The sequence below is a fragment of the Lagopus leucura genome, unplaced genomic scaffold, assembly GCF_019238085.1.
Source record: "Lagopus leucura isolate 7727_CA_CO unplaced genomic scaffold, USGS_WTPT01 Super-Scaffold_100001, whole genome shotgun sequence".
NCBI lineage: Eukaryota > Metazoa > Chordata > Aves > Galliformes > Phasianidae > Lagopus > Lagopus leucura.
In genome coordinates, this window is record NW_024962262.1 from 4242505 (window position 1) to 4263926 (window position 21422).

At 39.1% G+C, this 21422-nt stretch overlaps 1 protein-coding gene across 4 annotated transcripts in view; it reads right to left on the reverse strand.

The window, feature by feature from the left end:
• ATP8A2 (ATPase phospholipid transporting 8A2) overlaps positions 1 to 21422 on the reverse strand; it is a 314007-nt gene that overhangs the window by 257806 nt on the left and 34779 nt on the right. For 3 of the 4 annotated variants that reach the window (XM_042868038.1, XM_042868034.1, XM_042868036.1), the window contains 7 exons: positions 21195 to 21339; positions 8167 to 8266; positions 7479 to 7577; positions 6606 to 6651; positions 4554 to 4594; positions 2653 to 2726; positions 23 to 92 (listed from right to left, as the gene is read on the reverse strand). In XM_042868038.1, the coding sequence (XP_042723972.1) occupies positions 23 to 92; positions 2653 to 2726; positions 4554 to 4594; positions 6606 to 6651; positions 7479 to 7577; positions 8167 to 8266; positions 21195 to 21295 (531 nt within the window). In that variant the 5' untranslated portion in view covers positions 21296 to 21339. Of the gene's footprint in view, positions 1 to 22; positions 93 to 2652; positions 2727 to 4553; positions 4595 to 6605; positions 6652 to 7478; positions 7578 to 8166; positions 8267 to 21194; positions 21340 to 21422 lie in introns of those variants that run through there. The other variant, XM_042868037.1, reaches the window with a different exon arrangement.

The window sequence follows — 21422 nt, forward strand, 5'->3', positions numbered from 1 at the left end:
GGCAAAATTCAGTTTGTTTTACCTGTCGTATTTTAAGATTCGTCTCCCCATCAAGATTAGCTGTTTCAATATAGCACATGGCTTGAGGTTCACTGTAAGGAATATGACAAGATTTTAGATACTAAAAACAAGTTTCTTTTTATGCACTACATTTGCGTTAAGTTGTCCACAATACATGTCTTCAATAAACTGAAGAGAAAAATCACATAGGTGGTCCACAACAACGAAAGAACCAGTTGAAAGTACATATCCCTGAATGCTCTTATGCAAAACTATCCAAAAAGACAGGACTAAGTCAGGTTTAATAAGTATTTAATATAATTAATTTAGATTCCTGAATTTGATATTATACATTGCAGTCCACAAAAATCACCTGAGATTGCAAGAGCTGTGCATAGATGAAGTAGCAAACAGTGTAAGAGGATGCACTTAGAAGAAGAGAGCAGTGCTCGCTGCTACTGACTTTGTGAACCATGCATACTAATGTTGTGATCCACAGGACCAACTTGTATGCCCAGAAGTTATTCAACTGAATCTGAAAACACTGCTAAGCACAAAGTGCTCCCCACTTTGTAAGGAATCAGGGTTTGACGAGACTGAAACTGAGGGCTGTGATTTGCATCTTCTAGAGTTGCTTTTGCCTTTACCTAAAAGGGCAAAAATTCTTCCTTGTAGGTGCAAGCATTTTCAATCAGTAAAGGTCTTTCCTATATCTAAATGGAACAGTGTGCATAAGCACCTGCAATAAGGAAACATAGTTCTATCAGAGATTACTTCCTGACATGCTGCTTAAGATTTAAAAGCTCTATATGGCACCACCAAAACTGTTTTCATCACTGGCTTCTCAGGTTGTTAGGGAACATCAGTTTCCCCTCTGGACCTAAATCACATACGTCTCCAGTCTATCACTTTTCTTACTCTTGAGATGTTACTATTTGCTTTCCAAAACAAACAATTACTTAAACTGTAAATGTACTTAATCAGCAGGAGTCAGTAACAAATGCTGTTTAGGAAAAGCTTTGTTACAAAACAGGCACATATATAACAGTAAGAAGATGTTTCTCTCCATTAATTATTTCTTCAAGAAGAAAGGTGCAGCATTTGTTCTTTCTCTCCTCCTATGTGGGCAAACTGAGTCCAAACTCAATAAAGTCACAGTGCATTTTCAATTCAACTCCAATTTTACTTGTTAGAAATACTTTGCCCACTACAGCTGAGGTTGTTAACTCAGGGAGAACTCTTAAAACTCTTAAAATGCAGTTCCTTGTAAATGTACATTTTCACAGCAATGTAAAAATGTTTCCATACAAAGCTGTGTTTGGATTCAAATTACTTTTTATTTTTCCTCCATGAAAACTTATTCTGTATGCAAACTTCATTTTATGTCACCTTTCTCCTATGAGGCAAAGCAAGAAGGAGATAAACAATTGCTTATTTCAACTCTGACAATCAGTTCAGACAAAAATATTAACACATTAACACAAAGCAAAAAATCCCACTCATTCAGAGCATGCAAAGCCTTCTGGTGAACTGAGGACACTTAGCATTGTCATTCAGAAAATTATGAAAATAATACCAATTGTACAGCGTTCACTATGGCAGTTCTGCTACTTATTTCAAGCAAAGTTTCTCCTAAAATTCAAATACTTTGGCTCTAATTCTTCAGTTACATGATTAGCAGTGACAGCAGGTTAGTAGAATAATAGATCAAAAAGCTGACCCATGCAAGTTAAGGCATAAATCAGAAAGATTTTTGGTTGTTTTTTAGTATAGTATGATAAGAAGTTCAAACAGAACAAGTACTTCTCAACACCAAAACAGAAAGTTACTGAGAGTAGCCTAACTAACTGCATGTGAAGGTTGAAAACTGTTTATTGTAAAAAATAGTGTTGTTTCAAAAATACATTGTAAACCATGGAATGAAGGTGCCTCTATCCTTGATCACATAACATAGTTTGAAGAGATTGAGCTTCCCATTTCTGAGTACCAGTGAAATACTTCTATGAACTACCAGCCTTCATTTTCCACTGTATCATAAAAGTTGTGCTGTCTCCCACAAGGGAAAAGGAATGGTATTCAGTTTACTGCTGCTGCCATACTAGAGATAATTCAACACAGGTTTGTGTTCAGTAACCTAAAGGCAATGAGCACATGAACAAAGCCCAAAACCTATGCTGCAGGCTAGCAACTTAAAAGCCATTTGGGCTAGCCTTCTGAAATTACTGTTTGAAAAGCTTTAGAAGAAATCTTTGAGTGGCAGGAAAATATGCTGGAAGTTCAGCGGAATTATGTGGAAGAAAACTTAAGCTTCCTTGATTAAATGAAGGGGGTCCACAAAAAGCCAAGAAACAAATGGCTGCATCAAGCTTGTGCAACACATCTTCCATCTTCAAAACCCAGTGACAAACTTTGTACACTACAAACACACAATACTACCAAAGTCTTAAAGAAGCCTTCTTTCTTATGAACTATCAGCATTGCTAAAAAAAAATCACTGCCTGGTAAAGCAAGCTTTAACATTGCTGAAATCTTATTTTAAGATGTGGAGAAAATGTAGTGTCATCTGATGTCTGTTTATATTAATAGTAAATACAGAGTTTAGAGTCCTCTGCACCTCAGTTCATCAGACACTTCCACACCCAAACAGGATACCTGGAAGATATAATGATCATGTCTGCTGGAAGATGTTGCCCATTGGTGACCTTCACAATATCGCCTACTGCTACCTGTTGAATCAGGGGCAGGGGTGCAGTAGCATGGAAGAGAAAAACAAACAGTTTGCTTGTCTGCAATGTTAGTTTGTTATTGTCCTTCACCCAACAGAACATAATCATGCACAAAACAACTACAGATAGTGCTACTGAAAGTCAGAGTACTTTTCACTGCAAGATTATAGATCCAGTATCAAAGCTTCCTGTTTCTTGAAGGCAAAATAAGCTATATATATACACACATACATACATATATATTTGTCTGTACAGAATACATAATAGGAAAGTATGAAATTGTGCAGCAACTTTTAGTAGAAGTGATTTTCTTCTATAATTCAGCTGTTACCCGTATCTGAATTATTTTTTTTTCATTTAAGTACAGTCTAATCTAACCTACAGAAAGGTCTTCCCTGGTTAAAAAGTACCTTTGATACTTGAAGAAGATCAAATTCCATAAGAGTGAGTTTTTTAATTTTTTTTCTCCATATTACTTACCCACTCAGTCATCATTACCTTTCCTTAACACTGTATAGATGCACTGATTCTAACAGTCACTAACAAGATTTGTCTCTACAGATGGACAGCAATCAACCAGTTCTTTTGTGACCTACAGTGACTTGAGATTCGCAAAGTCATAACTTCTGGAGTACTGAAGACCTAAGAGTTTCCAGTAGCTGTTACAGGAATTGCATATACTCTGTCTTTCTACAAAACTCCATGCAACTCTCTCAAGACAGTGAGCCAGAACTGCCTAACGTATATCAGTTTTGAGCATCCCATGTACTGCTTACAGCCCAAAACGTGCTTCAAATAATTGAACATACGAATTTATTACAAATGAAACAGATGGCATGATTGAACAGGCAGATTCATTAGCCTTATTTGGATCCCACTGAAAACAAATTCCCTTGCTTTGTAAGCTCAAGTATCAGAAATCTGTCTTAAAGTAAATACATTGATAGCACTGTTATTCCCTAACAACATATGCAAGCATAGACAATATGCAAATGCAAGATACAGACCAATTGAAGAAATATTTGAGAAGACAACGGGTATAAGAAAAAAAATAGATTCCAGGCTCAGCTTCAAATCTTATATTTGAGTTCATTGTCTTCACTTCAAACAGGACGTGGAACAGCATAAATAACCATAACCAAGAGGCCTCAGAATCCCCAGAGATCTTTAGTTTCTGCTGTAATCTAGCACTTCAGCAGGATTGCATTTAGGTCTCCTGAGGTAAGTCTCATTTCTCTGAGTTTACAGAAGACTGTAGTTCACCTTCATCTATTAGTTAACAGAACTCATTTTGTCTTTAAGAGGAGTTAACAGCCAAAATTACATCACTGCATGCTGAGGGACTTTAGAAAGTTCTATAAATAAATCTCAGCTTGTCCCAGAAGTTTCAATACAACCTGCATTCAAGTGTGCTGAAGGTGGCAGCAGGTCTTGTGTTCCATACTTAAATAAAAAATTAGCCTCAAAACATGAGAACTTTTTAGCACAGGGACAAAAATACGTAAGAGGAGTGTTGCAGTGAAAGTGACTTTTCTAGACATGGACTGAAAAGAGAATACTATTTATACACCACAGCATATTAACTGTCAAGCAAGAATACAACAGTTTTTTGCAACATTTGGTTGAAACATAGTACTAAGCAATAAAGATCAGCATGTAGAGGCTTTGCTCAGGGTAATCTTCACCATTACAGCAGAAAGGACCCCTCCCACCTTAAGTCACAGGGCACCCATAGGACATATTAACTCTAGGCCTCCCTCTTTGTTCAAGCAAGAAAAACTCTTGAACAATTTCTCCACTCTCTACCCCATCCCTAATTATATTTACCTCTTTCCACACAATGTCCTGCCACATCCCATTTCTTAGAACTGAAAAGAAAATGTAAACTTAGATCAGAATAAATACGCAAGAACCAGACAAATTTTGAAACAATTATCAGCACAGAACATGGTCTGTTCCCTACATCGAATGTAGTCTCTACACACTGGCTCCAAGCCTAACACACTTCAGCTCCTAGCGTAGTTGCACATGCTCACTTGAACAACTTTCAGTTGGGTTTCTTCCAAAGGCAATTTAATTCATATATACCAAACTCACTCTGTAAACCAAGTTAACATACTCTATGGGAAACTGAAAACAGGAAACATGTTTTGAAGCCACACAATAAAGATCAAAAGCTAAACAGAGATAAATACAAAGTCTATATGTATGTTAATGAAGCAAGCATCTGGTCACTACAGGTGGAATTCAAACATAGTTAAGCAGACAGTGGATGTCTGCTTGAGGGTAAGCACAACTGCTCTCTATTCTGATGACATGGTCTAGACCTCACTCACCTGTACGAGGAGTGAGGAGTCTAGGTATCTAAAAGCACATACAGAACCTAAGTTTAAAATGCCTTAATTCCACTCTGAACATAAATAAGCTTTTCATACTTATAATGCATTTTTTCACTCTTATGACACTCTCATAAATGTGCCTTTCTAACCTTTCTCTTAAAAAAAAATGATGACAGTTTCAGGCAGTATATTCTGAAAACTGTATTTAGAATACAGAAGCAAAAAATACAAGTTGAACTACACCAAAACAATTGCTTTTCAATTGCTATGTTCCAGTTAGATCCATAAGAGTATCTTGTGTTCTTTAGGCTATCTCTCCCCAATTACTATGATAAGCTTCCTCTTAAGTGTTTGTTAGTGCATGTTCTCTATCCATAAATGGATGAGACTGAACTGCCTACATGACCTTGGAAAGAGCAGCCTCTAATGTTATCTATAGAAAGTTCTGTTGTACTACAGCTAGACAACTGCAGGTTTCTCAGGATTAATAATTGCACCTGCAACATCTTCTCAAACTTGCAGGAAAAAAATACCTTAAAGAACTGATAAAGCAAAGCTTTCTTTGATGTTCATTAATATACAACCTCAATGACCAATGTAACCGCTCAAGCACTAAGGAAAAACACACTGAAAATATTCCTGCATATATTTTGCATGTTAACTGAAGCATGGATCTAGCATGTTGTTTTGATCCTCATGTTCCACTAAGTGTTTCTTTAGCTTTTTGACACTTAAACTACATATAGAATCATAGCAACAGAATCATTTATGCTGGAAAAGCTTCTTAAGGTCACCAAGTCCAGCTACTTTGGAAGAAAGATGCTCTACTGAAAGTCAAGTTGCTTTGTTTTCGGTTTCACCTATAGAGCTCCACCGTGGAATGTCTGAGAACACCAAGATCCAGTGATTGCAGAGTGGCTGTGGGGTAGCAATCAATAAATCCTTACTATTTTCTGCACAACTTTTCAGTTAAGGGAAAAGAAAATCAAAATGATGTCTTGAGGTAATCAGTGTCAAGCAGTTTCAAAACATTAGGGGTAAACATAGGCATTTATGGGAAGTCTGTTATTCTTTTCTTTTGCTGACACCTCAAAGAAAGCACATCCACAGAATACCCAGAGTTCTTCCTATATTTTAAGGGCAGCACATACATACATATATATATATATATATATATATCCTTTGATACAAGTTTTATAGCCTTGGTGGATTTTGAACAGTCAAGGAAGTATTCTGGAGGAGGAGAAAACTGCTCTGTTTTCATGGAGGAGCTGAGATCTGCGTGACTTCAAACAGCTCTGAAATTAAACCAGCTTTTAAATTCTAAAAGCTTACCCCTAACCTCTCACCCCAGGCATCACACAATCAGCATCAAACATTTTGTAAGGTGCAGTCCTGACACACCAGTAACTTCTGACTCCAAAAAGACATGTACTTGCCACCATAATGACAGTTTCAGTAACACAAGTCTATATAATAAAAAAAAGTACTCTTGTATTCACTATTTGCGCTTCAAATATTTAAGATTCTTTATTCTTACCTACTGCTTTCTTTTTGTTCACTGCACTGTCTGCCTTATGTCTTTTCTGCAAGAAAAATATTTTTCATTACAGCTCATTTCATGGAGGATTCCAAACACATTAAAGCTAGAAACATGACATGCCACAAGAAGATACATTGGGTCTTTCTTGCCTGTATGCTTTGAAAAAAGCCACACTGATCACCTAAATCTAAATGGTTTACAAACAAAATAATACAACTTTAATGCACCACTCTCCATGCTGGCAATCAGACACAAACATGGATCAACAGCAGAAAACTCAAGTATCCAAAATTGTTTTTTGAAAGGAAAACAAAGGGAACAGAAAGCAATAGTATATTTAGATGACAGTTGGAGTATACATGTTATACGTACTGTGTGTTTAAAATGTTTTCAAAGTTAAATTATTAATCAGAACCTTGCAAAGTATAAACACGTTGTCATTATAAACAGTATCCAGATTTTCTTTTGGTCTGCCCTGAAGATAATTTTACACTTTTAATGATTTTGATCTCCTAGACCTACTAAAAAGGCTACATATATGTCAGGACTCTACAGTTCCTGTTCTAGCCAGGCTTTCCTAATGAAAGCACCAGTAGATAAACTTGAATAAGTATAAATAAGTGTTCTGTTTTACACCAACTTGTTTCCATACAACTTCTTTGTTCACCATTTAAGCTGTACCAGAAAATTATTTACTTATCTCTGTGTGCTACAGAAATTCCTGTAGAGTCAGCATCTTTGAAAGTATTTAGCCACTGCTCAGTAATGGCTAAATAGACTTCAGAGATGCAAAGCTTTATGGCATCTCATGGCTTTTTGAAGCACCATTTGTTTTTAGTGTAGATTTCCCACATAATAATTCATACTCACATAGTCTTCTATGATTTCTTTGATGCCAGCAACTGTCAAAATAAATAGCAATGGCACCAAGGTGGTATATCTTCCTGTTGGAGAGACATCTGGAATTTGCTGTAAACAGAAAGGAAAAGAGATGCTCATATTATTTTTAAAATAAGTTTCTAGAAAGTCTAGCATTTTATGCAAAGTTACCAGCAGAAAAAGAGGTAGAGCTTAAATTCTGATTTGTACATGACTGCCATTTAAGTTCAGCAGACACACCAGCCTAAGCTCCCAACCAACTTGAAGAAGCTACTGCTATGAATGTATATGATTATGCTGCTGTACAGGCCTTTTCTTTTACTTCTTCTTAATAAGAAAAGCATTCAGCTGATGAATGCCACTGATTCAGGGTGAGTATCTGTACTATTAAAAATATCGGCACATTCACAAGAATCTATGCATGTTTTTCCCAATATGGTCAGTAGTTCCATATCTTGTGATATACTGTATTAATAATATAACTAGCTTGATTTTAGGAATTATGTTGGAAAAAAAAACAGCTCAAATACCCTCTAATTTCAATTGTTAAGTACATATCTCATCAATGTTACTACTTAACGTACATTCGAAAACTTTTTTGCAGTCGACCACGAACATTCAAATAACTGTAGCTGCATTCAGTTATTTAATAAATGAAAGTAAAACAATGAAACTATACCTGCAGTAAGGCAATGAAGAGGAAGAATGCATTTGCAGCTTTTCTTATCTGCTCATACAGGAATCGAGGTAGAAAAGTCACCACACTGTACTTGGCTGTGCTGTAGGTTAGAAGATTTTTATTTTAATCCTTCATCTGAACATTAAGGCTTCTAAAGCCACTGTTAGAAAATGATTTGAAGATCATACAGTAAAGACATGTACAATATGAAGGAATTCAGCTATCTGTATTACAATGAAGAGCCGTACAGAACAAGAGGTAACACACAGATCCAAAAGGCAGACAGCAATACATCACTACAACCTCAACGACTAGGAGAACCACCCTATAACTTGATGTGTGTTCAAACCCCAGTACCATGAGCAGCAGCAATATGAGCTCAGGTTAAAGCATGTAAGTGTTTACCCCTCAAGGGGTAAACACATAGTATTTAAGATTCACAGAGCATGAATCTTAAATACTGGGGTAGGCTGACTTAAACACAGTTAGAATCAGAAATGGTACAGTGACATTTTTGAGCTGCCTCCTCTCCTAGCTCAGAACCCAAGTTCAGTTATGAACAATTTTCCATAATAACCATCCACAGTTTCACAATAATGCTTTCTATTTTCTACAAACACTAACTGATCTCTAAGATACATAATTTCTTGTTTTCACATCAAATCCAGCAATGGCTATTATGAAAAATGTGAATGCATTTTCAGGAAAGGTGTCTAAGCTGACAAGAAGATTCAGTCACACAATTGTCAATGAGTTATATAAGCCACCTTCAAGTTGTCAAGTAACCAAAACCAGCTCAAGAGAGTAAGACTACTACATGCAAACGTACACTCTGAACATAATATTGACATTGGGGATATATGTGCTTTCTTGATATAGGTTCAGATGCACGAGTTCTCTCGCACTATTTGAGCAGTATGAGAGGCACAGTTTATCCAAGTAGCACACAACATTCCCTTATATGAAAAGAATAATTTTTACAGTTAAAAAAGCAGCTCTGATTTATTTTGTACTGTATTACTTCCCTCATTTATGCACTGGGCATTAAAATGAGCTGGAACCTTAAGAACCAAGTGCTTGCAGCCATGGTACAGCTGTCTTCCACCAAGACACTGACTGTAAGCCCTGCAAGAATCAGACGAACTATACTAAATGTCCTTTGGGTTTATATTTTATTATTTTAACAAAGGCAGCTTATGTTCCCAGAGAATAGACAGCTCATCAGTGCTCCTCCTTTCAAAGAAAGGAAACTCGTTTACCTGCTGGAATGGGCTGCCTAGGGAAGTGGTGGAGTCACTATCCCTGGAGGTATTCAAGAAATGTTTAGATGTTGCAATGAGGGAGATGGCTTAGTGGGAAACATTGGTGACAGGTGGATGGTTGGACTGGATGACCTTAGAGGTATTCTCCCAAGTCTATTAAGCCCGTTCCTCTCTGAGAAATGTTTTTCCAGTTATCTTCCACCTTTAAGGCTTTCAGACTAATTGCAAGCCACAACACTATGTATCACAAATCATGAAATAATAAAATAAAATGCACTGCCTACCTGTTCTGTCTTTCACAACTGATTGCTATGAACAAAATTCTTACTACAACTTTGACCAGACAATTTAGTAGGGTTGTCTTAGTTATCTTCATACATATAAGGTTAGATAACTGCACTCTCCATGTTTTAATCATTTTCTTCTCCCTCTTGTCTTTCCTCGTCTGCACTTCTAAGCCATATAATGACTGCTGCACCTTCTGGAACAAAACAGTTATAAGAGGTAAGATAGCACAGTTTGTTACATGAAGCTCCATTTTGGAAACCAGAGGAGAATTAGTGCAGGTGTGATGAAATACAACCAATCAAGGTTACATCTTATTTGACTGCGGGAGATGTATTTCCATTTCATACAGTCCCTTTGTTAAGCAATTAGAGATGCCTGCTAGGTCTGATGCAAAGCAGTTATTACTTGAACTGGATCTCTAAAAAGAAATGGGGAAGAAGAAAGAAAAAAGACTGTAAGAACATTTCTAAAACTACAGGGTATAGACTCCTTTTGCTACTACTCAATACTCAATACCCAAAGTGATATTTTACAGAAATATCAGGGGATCAGGCTTCCACACAGCTTACACCAACAAAACCAACTGAACAAAAACACACATCTGCATTTAAAAGATTAAGTAGAACATTTGTTGTATAAATGAAGAGAATTTATTTCCTTGAATGCTATTTATTACTTCCAAGTTGTTTTTTCCTTCATTAGAAGTTACATGCACATAATCTCAAGTGTAATATCTTTCCTATAATACAGAACATAATTAAACAAATTTCAGCAGTGCCTTGCATCTTTAACACATTTTTTAATCAAGTGAATAGTTCAGATCTACACCAGATGTGAATCCCCCAAGCAGGACTAAAGAAAAAAATAACAATAATAAGAGTTTGCAGATTTCAAAGATACATTACAACTACATATAATGCTCTACAGGCCACCAAGCTAGTGGAACAGAATAATGTAATGCTGGAACACATTTTTATTTCTAGATTGTATGCTCATAGGATTTATGATTGATAAGAGCCAGAACTCATGCAATTGTAATCATATCAAAACATTTATAACATTCTACCATTTATCAACTTCTGCAGCTGACTGCTCCAAACCATGCTCTTATTCTAATGATTATGCTAACATCAACACAACGAGTCATTTTTGAGTGAACTTGATATGCATGAAATCCTTATATCCATGGACTTTGTTACTTAAGTAACATGGCAGATGCTTAGAATAAAATAGGTATGACTAATTAGAGGTACACATTCAGCTGTTACCAGCTCATTTGGAGCACATTTTTGGTCACTAAGGACAAGTATACAGAAGTTAGCCCTTTGACCAGCCCCAACACTGCAGCTCTGGCAGCTGGGTGCCAGGCACTACAGGTCTGCAGCTCAGGGTGAGGAGTGGAGCATATGCAGAAAACTAAATAACAGACCAGCATTTCCTAAAGCAACAGTTGTGTACTACGCACACCTTGCCTACCTATGGGGTTTCATGCTTAAACAGGTGTACAAACATTACAACAGATTTGTCTCCTTGATATCTGCAACTTAATTCATGTAAGTTATGTTTCAAGTTACACTGCAGAGCAAAGTGGGACTGACGCTGTTGAACGAGTTTGGACACACATCAGTAGAGCTCGAAGTCCAGCCCTGCTCCCTGGCAGAAACGCAGAGATTTCTTTTAAAGGCAACCATTGTATAATTTGGAAAAATGTATGTCCCTCACATACCTGCTACTAAAAAAATACCAGAGATGAGTTTTTTCTTATAACATCTACACAAAAAGTAGCAAGCAGCAAGCTGAGAAACTCATTAACTGTGTTCTGATATATTTACTTCACTTATTAATTAATAATTATTAATTAATAATTTTTCTGTAACAACACCATAAGCTACCATTATCCCTATATCCATCCCCAATACATTTCATAAAGCCATGTTTTCCCATGTTTTTTCTATGAATCACCCTTGAAGATACAAAGACTACCAGTAATAAAGGCAAAAAAGTTAGAAGCAAGTGCATACTGGCAAGAGGCATTTGAATACAGCTTTACCATTTCTAAATCACCCATTTCTACTCCTTCACTGAGGTGGGGCTTTGTTTTGTTTGTTAACAGCACAGATATTAACTTCACCTTGCAACTCCTCATGTCATAGAGAACAAGATCTCTTTGAGGCACAGGTGGTCCTGTTTCCAGAGTGACAAGGTAACAGTACTTCCCTCACCAGCACTCACCTACAACTGTCCCTTCCACAGTTTAAAAACAAAAACCTTGAAATATTCTCGCATGCGAGAGCTGAAGCACGAGCACTGCTTCATGTCAGTGCTTTTGTAAGTCTGCAAGAGCAAGCAGAAAGAGAGCCAGTCACAGACATCTGAACCACGGGGGGGCTGGGTAATTGAGCGTTAAGGACTTGAACTCCTCTCACGAGCAGGTTTGGTTTCCACTAACACGTTCAAAAGGTCAGGTTCTCTGGAACAGCGGAAGGAAAAATCAATCAAGAAGATCTACTTGAATTAAGGGTTCAGACACTGCCTTCAGTGGAACTGCGTGTGCATGTTAAGGTCCTGGAGGCACATGACATCTCTTAACAGCAAGATTGATGTTGGCTACAAAAGTTCTGCATCAGCTCTTAAGTACAGAAGCAGCACTAAAACAAGCTAACTCCAGAGCTGTTACTGCTGCAGGAAGCACAGCAGCAAGCACTATGTAATCCAGATGACATTTAACTAGATGAACAACACACAGTTATTACAGCAGGTGCAGAGAAAGCTCACTCACACAGAACCCCACCAACAAACAGTGCTGCCATGAAGACTATTAGCTAGGTTGGTTCCTTGTGCGTGTGGAAGGTTATTTTAATGATGAAACTGACACAGGAGACATAAAAGTCAGATGTTTACAAATTCCCGAAAAGGGAGATGTAAGATTTATAAAGAGCAATTACCTACAAGTCTCTGCAGTGATTATTGCTGAAAAGGAAATGAGGTCCTCAGCAAGCCATGCTGGCTTGTTTTGGCAGACAGCAGTTTCAGTTTGAACAAATGAAGCCTCCAGTCTCATGGAGCTCCCTTCACTCTGTCAAGTGAATCCTTGAGAATAGAACTTCCATCAGTAATCCTGTATACTTCCATCAGCTGAGGAAAGGGCATGCTGTGCTTCAGTACTTGAGACAGTTTGAGACAGTCTCTGAAGGAAGTCTGAGACAGGCTCAGGAACAAAAGAGGGAAAATAATAGCAGCCCTGGAGTGCAAGGCTTGGATCCTAAGGGCTGTGATTGCTCCAGGCTGAGTTGCCTGACCAGAGCAAGGCAAAGAACCAAAAGCTACCACGTCCATCACTCAGATGTGGAGACAACACTGCCCATCTGACATCTTGCACAAAAGCAGCTTATATTATATACTGCCCCAAAATAAAAAGGGTCACAACTTTGTTATAGCAATGTTTTATCCAGCCATCTAAACATCAAGCTCTGAAACATCTTCCAACAAAACCACTGCAAGGCCATTTAAGAGGGATGAATCTGCTGTCTTGAATTACCCATATATTATGAGAAATGATTAGGAATATTCACATATCTTAAAATTAAAGCATTTGAACTTTGGAAGTACACAAAAAAAGATTTCTTGCAGTTTCAAACTGCAGTGCATAGTAACTTGAAAAAACTTTCAACCAAAGGGGCAGTTCTTATCCCATGGACCTCATCGCCTGCTCAGATCTCCCTTAGAACAAAGATTCCTTTGTTTACAGAGTGGGCTCCTACCAGAAGTAACAAAAGGCATCACTGTGTCTTCTAGAAATTTGTTCTGCCTTTGTAGAAGAAAGAAGTGATCACATCTTAAGTGTGCACAGGTCTTCTCATATCATATAATGTGGGGAAAAAGGCCATTTCATACGAGTTTAAATGTCTCAGGGTATCACATCTGCCCACAATCTCCTCTGCCAGCCAACTTTCACCACCACTGCCTGGGCTGCAAGCAGGGCACAAGGAAGGCACAGAGCAACACTGACCAATGCAATGGCAAATTGTTCTACAAGTGTGATATTCAAAAATCCAATCACGCCTCTTTACCATACTTAGAAAAGCCCTCTCTTACCAGAGAAAAACACCCACTTGCTTCACAGTCATGCCTTGTTCATAGCATTGCTTTCTGCCAGTACGCACATTTGTGAACAACTATTTAGATGGATATTAACAGTATTAATTGATTATCTTTGTTACTTCTGGCCAACAGTCCTACTTATCCTAGTGCATAAGTGACATCTCAGGACTGATGTTGAGTTTTACAAGCCCTGCTTGGCTGAGCTATCTGCACATCCTCAGAAGCTGCATCAGCAACAAGCTTATCCTCAATCACTTGTAGTTCACAGGTATCACCTGTACCACAGGTAGTTAACCTTGTACAGAGCAGTGTTAAGCTAGAAGTGCTGGAACATGTATTGTGAACTGCTGTCCACTGGAGCCTGACAATCCTGCTCCCCTCTAGCTCAGTAAGAACAATTGACAACCAGGTAACAGTCTGGCAGCTTTCCATAACCTACAGTTCCTTGTGGCAGGACTTCTGCCACATGTAGAAAGTGGGAAACTGCAAAAGCTAATTAACATTGCCAAAATTAGCATTTTTCCAGTAGAAAGGTCTCCTACAGCAATGCTCATGGCAGCCTTCATACACTGCAGGCACTAGCATGACTGCTTATGCTCAGTTTAACTGAAAAACCCAAGCCCTGTGGTCACATTTAATGGAAGTGGTAGCATTTTTACTTTCAAATCCTGTACGCTGGAGGATTCTCCTAAAGCACACAAATAGACAAGGCCTTTCCATTTGTTCTCTATTCATGCAATCCCTATAGAGAAGAGAAAAGACTCCCGGCTATTTGTCAGTAACAAATGCACTGAACAAAGCATGTTTAGAAAACAGCTCTAAAAGCTCTGTAGGCACGACATTGTTTTAGCAAGCTCCAACAATGTCAGGTCGTCACTAAAGAAATATGCAGCCCTGCTGGCAAGTACAGCTCAATAAAATTGAGCTGACAATTAACCTGGAAATACTACTGTCCAATAAAGGGAGTTTAACAACATATCCAGTTACTGTGCAAACCCAGAATAGATTTCACTAAACACACTGCACTGATATGAAGAAAACTGAAATCAAGACACAGACCACCTGCTACAAGTGATGGCGATCTGAAATTCACAGTGCTATCCCCAGTTCTAAAGCCATTATTTCTAAGTGTCATTGAAACAATCAGAATGGTTACTTCTTCATTGACAAGTAGGGGAGGTGGTAGAAGCAAATACTATCTGTTCCTTCAAAAGTGCATCTGAATCAACTCCATTCTCACTCAAACTCCATAAAGAATAACCACAAAAAAAACTTCACTTCTTCCTGTTCACATTTCACTGGAAAGAGCAAAGAAAAGCAGTGGAAGAAAAAAGTAGGAAAAAAAAAAAGTAGAAAAAGTAGAAAAGCAGAGTCAAAAGTGAATACATCTTGCTGAAGACGGGCCAGTATTTATTCAACAAATGTGGGAAAGCAGATTTGTTTGCATCAAGTCGGACTGCTTTTTAACTTTAAGGTCTGGTGTACGGAAGTTGCTTAAATTGTGAATTTAAGCAAAGGGAGAAAGAATCACAGAATTGTAGGGGTTGGAAGGGACCTCCAGAGATCATCAAGTCCAACCCCCCAATAAAATGACCCAGTTTCATTCCCATGCTGTGTTGCTACTGCTGATACATGAAATTCACCACGATGCTGGGAGAAAACAAACAAACTAAAAAAACTCCTTCAGGATGCCAAAGAGCTGAGCATGCAGCAGGTGAAGGGGCACCACAGCCATCTCACAGCTGTTCTTCCCATCTGGACATCGAGTCCAGGCTATATTCACCAATTTAACTGTCCCAGGGACCTGGAGAGGAGCACCCCACTAAGATTGAAGATGCTGACATTTCAAATACATTGGCACAAATGAGCAACACATCACCAACACCAGGCAAGTATGGAGAGCGTTCCAATGGCTAAAGCACTCCTTCCATAATGGTATCCAAATCTTTCTGCACTGTGATAGATTTCAGTATCCGCTACTGCTGCACTGCAGAAGAATTAATTGTTTGTTATATTTTATCATAAATCAGCATTTCTTACCAGTTGAACACAATATCTACCTAGAACTAAAAAAGCTAGAAGAGAATTAGTTAAACTAACAATAGCATTTTACCACTTGCATCATTTGGAATTTGACAATATATTCATTCTTTGAAGGACTCCAAGATGCTTTTCCACTAAACAATCTACTCATACGACAACAGAAAAGATTTCCAAATGTAACACAAATACCACTACAAATGGTTATCTTGTCTGAAACTTATGAGCTAAATACAGGTAGTTTCATGCAGAAAGCACTTACATAAAGCACATTTTAGAGAAAAAAGAAAGCCAATCTAGAGCCTAAGTGCAGATAAATAACACTAACTGGGTTATCTGCATTAGTTGGTCAATACTAATTGGCTTCTGCTACCAGCAACTTGCACCAGTGGAAATCTTCCCACGCATTCCAAAATAGCACAAACTGCTCTTTATCAGTAATGCAAGTGGCTTTTATAGTGCCTGCATATAACCTAATGCTTGGTTCCATACAACTGAAATTAAAAAGGAACAAAGACTGTGGTCACAACTTTGTCTCAGCAAGCACCTTGTAAGTAAACTGATGGAACAGCCTGGGACTCCAGCTAAGTGGCCTGTTAAACACTAGTCTTGCTGCGTTACGACTAGCAGCCTTGTTGCAGCTTCCAGCACTACATTCTGTGCAGCAATACCTCTGCCTTAGGAATTAAGAAATTCCTTCTCAAAGATTTGCTCAAGTTTTAAGATGTTGCACAGCTCAGAAGTGGAAACCAATTTACCTCTCGCTCACTTTTCTAGGAAGATTCAAGCTGTGGTAGCACAGCTCTCCAAACAATGGATTTTGTGGATATTGGTGCATTTTGAGGGGTCTTCTTAATAGATTAAGCCATCTAATCCTCTTCTGATGAAAAGTTTTTCAACAAGACTTCTTGATCCACTGAACGCATGGAATAGAATTCTGCTCTTAGTGGTGTCTGTGCCTGCTCTCCTACAAGTCACACACCAAGGCTGAACCTCGAGTCCTGCCTCAGATGTGCTCAGAATTGCACCAAAAGGCACTACCGAGTGTGAAATACAGGAACACTGCAGAAAGCAGTTATCACAACACTTGTAATGTTTGGGTGCTTGGGATTTCTTTTTTTAAATTTAAGAGTTTTAAGTGTCTTTGAATTAATTTCAGCGCTGCTTTGTTTCTTGGATAAAGAAGGCAGGAGAAATTCTGTTTATAAAAAATAAAAAATAGCTGTTTTTAATGCCAGCATCAAGATATTTGCAACAAATGAGTGACTTAGACCACTCCACTGGTGGTACTTACCACATGCATTGGAAGAATGTTTCAGTACAGTCTCACGTACTCAGTATAAGCTAATGAACTCAGAGCCAATTCCCGTATTAGTAAGGAATCCCAAGGAATTCTACTTCACTGAAAAGTGGTCCTGAAGAACATTCTCACTTTGTTAAGCAAAATAAACCAGTCTCCTGCACACCAGTGAGGATATGTTAGGTAGGTATTTATGCCATTACCTCATACATCTCAGAAATATTGACACAATTCAGCCGCTATCATCACACCCCATCTTCACCCTCTGTTTTTACAAGGCACTACTCAAGTTTGCTTTCAAATTGTGAAATAAAGACTTCTGAGTCATCTCCCTCACTGTTAAGAAAATCAATCACATTATAAACCAAAAATAAGGTACTGTCATTGAAACAGGCAGACCATCAAACTCAGCAAAAAATGTTTCAAGTCAGAACTGCCAGCCCAGCTGCCACTCTTGCTACAGCTCTTTTCACACCACAATGATCTGCTGTAATTGGGTAGAAACCAGCCTAATCAGTCACTGCTCAGTCACTCCAGGTACAGGTTGGAAATAATGATTCACTATTATTCTGTTCTTCACACCTGGATTACAGAGAAGAGAAAGTATGTTAAATAAGTACAAAGAAAGAAAGCCTTTTCCCATAGCCTGTTGAGAAGAATGGAGGAAAAAAAGCAGGCTGTTGTCTCTGTAGACAGTGTGAGATAGGTGACCAGACTTCTGCAGCCAACGATGTTTTAGGCTTGTGACAGCTGCTGGTAGACTTTCATCCATCAGGGTTCAGTGCCTGAGATTACAGATTACAACCACTGCCTTTAGGAGCATAGAGCTCCATACAGAAAGGCTGCAGGTTTTCAGAATGTGGACTTGTTTCACTTCATATTAAACTTAAAATTTATACACAGAAATAGCCATATTAAATAAACAGATACATACCTAAGTTGTGTATATTGAACAAGTCCAAACAGCTACTAGCTAGCTTTCATAAGAGCAAGAATGCAACACTGGAGCTAAGGGTATGTCGGACAGTAATTACTTTTGTTCCACTTCTGCATACTTCAGAGCTTCTAAAATCTTTCTGCTGAAAAATGGAACACTATTTACCTTTTATTAGAAGGTTAACAAAGTCACACATGGACACAGATTTTCAAATGGAACACAGTTAACAGGGAAAACACATAGGGTGTTTCTATAGAAGGAATTACTGCTGCCACAGTGCAAAGAAAAATGGTGATACATGTAAGGAACCAAACTAGTCAGGTACACAACATATAAAAAGTTATGCCTTTGAGTTTTAATGATAAAGTCTGAAATGTGCAGTGAAATATCCAACCATCACTCCTCAAATTTTCACAAGCTCACTTACTCACACCATTAAGTTGACAGAGAGAAAGAAAGTATTGAAAAAAATTCCTCCTTCCGCATCCTCACACTTTAATATATTACAGTGTCCTCCTGTTTTGCCATCCGCTTCATCTCTGCATTAGTACTGGATAGAATTTCTAAGCTGTACTCAGGAATTTCCCGTTTTGCATAACTTGCCCAAAATCAGAAATAGGGATAGACATAGATACACAGATACATACATCACTTTCCTTTTTCTCCCACAAAACAAGTAAATAAGAAAAAAAAAAAAAAAAAAAAAACAACAAAAACCATAGGAGTTCACTTTTAACACTGCCTCTCTCCTGGAAGAGAGAGCAAGAAAAAAAGCGTATTTGTGATGAATTAGAACACTTTCAACTCGAAGAAAATCCAGCTCTGTTTCCTGCTCTGTTTTGCTCAGCTTTGAGCAAACTATTCCATATAACGCCTCAAGGTTTGGGAAGCTTCCTATGAGCATTCACAAGTTCACACTGTGAATTCTTGACAACTACCAAAAACTGACAGTCAGAAGTCACACAATGCTAAAAGAAAGCTTCCCCATCTCCTTGGGTTTAATGCTGTAAGCCCTCATATACAGATGTTTATCTGCTTACACAGCACTCCACACTGTGGCACACTGACATCTCATACACATCCACAATTCCAGTGGCACTGAGAAATCCAGAAGCTGGACACAGTAAGCAAGAGTCCACAGGCAATAAATACAGGACTTGTACTGAAGAGAAGCAATATACACGAGCAAGTAACCACTCACACTGCACAAAAGACACCCTTTGAACCACAAGAGGTACAAGGATACATCACCTTTCCTTTGTTTCCACTGAGCTGAGGGGAGAAATCTAACTCCACAGTGAAAGGCTGTCATCCTTTAAAAAATTGCTGGGAAGAGGTCAAAGCTTCCTTCGTAACCAAGAGCAAGCAATTACAAAGTGGAATCAGTTCCTAAGCGATGCAGAGGAGCTAAGATTGCTAATTAGGCAACGCAAACATCTCTGCTTTCCCCATCATGCTACCTCTTCTTGTCCTACCCTTAGTTACACCAGTACTCCTCCTGGATCAAGCCGCCCAAGTTTGGAGGCCAACCAGTGTGAAGTCAGTTTCAACAGCTATTGAAATGCCCCTTAGGTGTCAGAGGACGGCATCTGGACTGCAAACTGGACACAGCTTGCTCAAGCATTGGCATCAAGGCCAGCAAGAACTAACTCTTAGTAACATAGTTACACCCCATATTTCCATACAGTTTCACCAGATCAAAACTGAATGCCTTCAGAAAAACCTAAACTAAGTGTTAACCATAGAATCACAGAATGGCCTGGGTTGAAAAGGACCACAATGATCACTAAGTTCCAACCCCCTGCTATGTGCAGGGTCACCAACCACCAGACCAGGCTGCCCAGAGCCACATCCAGCCTGGCCTTGAATGCCTCCAGGGATGGGGCATCCACAACCTCCTTGGGCAACCTGTTCCACTGCGTCACCACCCTCTGGGTGAAAAACTTCCTCCTGATACCTAACCCAAACCTCCCCTGTCTCAATTTAAGACCATTCCCCCTTGTCCTATCACTACCCACCCTCATAAACAGCCATTAAGCCAATCTTCATCTCCTCATTTTTTACTGTGAAGTAGGAAAAATACAAATACTCTATCCCTAAAAGGCATCAAACTCATACAATATTTAAGAAAGAAAGAAGTGAAAAAACATTTGATGGTGTTGTCCACGTACAAAAAAACAAGACACAATGAAAATCTATAACTGTAACTCCTCCTAAGCCATAGGCTTTTGTAGGCTGGCATATTATAAGTAAAAGTTGTTTAGAAAATCATGTGCAAGTCACTGCACTACACAGACCAGCAATCTTTGAGATAATATTCTTCAAATTGCCTTTGACCATATACATGCAATAAAACAGCCAATGAAAACCATCATTTCAACAGGATATAAAATTCTTTTGTATTTTCACAAAGGCACTCATTGTATAAACCGTTCCCTGAACAATGACCCAAACATCTGCACCAACGGACGCCTGCTAAATAACACTCCTTGGTCATGACAGCAGCCATCTGCTCACCTCACTAACCAAACAGCACTGTTTTTGTGCACCTTACACATCCTCACACCGCTGTGGCAGTGGTTGTTTCTCACCTTTCTAACCCACAACAGCACGGCGTTCATCGCACCGACACTTAAACACACTTACACTGGAAGGGCTCCGACTGCCAATGACAATTCCCACTGGTCTTTGTTACAAACACAACTGGACCACAGCCTCAATTGCACAGAAATGGGATTTGTAAACTTTTCAGCTATTCCTGCCCCGTTAAGACTTGCTTTTTCCTTCCTTCCAATTTGTTACACTTAGTCTAAGTTATCCTTGAGTCTGAGCATCACTCATTTTGAAGAGTACGCTGCATGGAGTTTGTACAGCCAGCTTCACCCAAACCTCACGCTATATTTCTACAGGTCACCTGCCGTACCTAAGAACCAGATCCTGCCATTCCAAAACCCACCCGAGCAGCTCCGCGGGCTCAGCGCTCTGATCGCACGCGCAGAGCTGCGCCCCGCCGGACCGCGCGGTGCGGGCAGGGAGGGGCGGCGGATCCTTCCGTGCCCACGGCAGCCGCCCGCGCAGGAAGAAGCGGGGAGCTCCGTACCTGACCCAGTTGTCGCGGAACTTGCTCTGCTGGGGCTGGTTCACGTAAATGGTGCGGGCTGGCGCCTCGTCCAGATCCGCCGAAGACGTGGCTCCGGACATCTCATCATCCGCCTTCTTGTATCCCGTGGGGGAACACACCGGTCCTGCGGGAGAGCGGGGCGGTCAGCGCGGGGCCGCCACCATCCATCCATCCATCCATCCATCCATCCATCCATCCATCCATCCA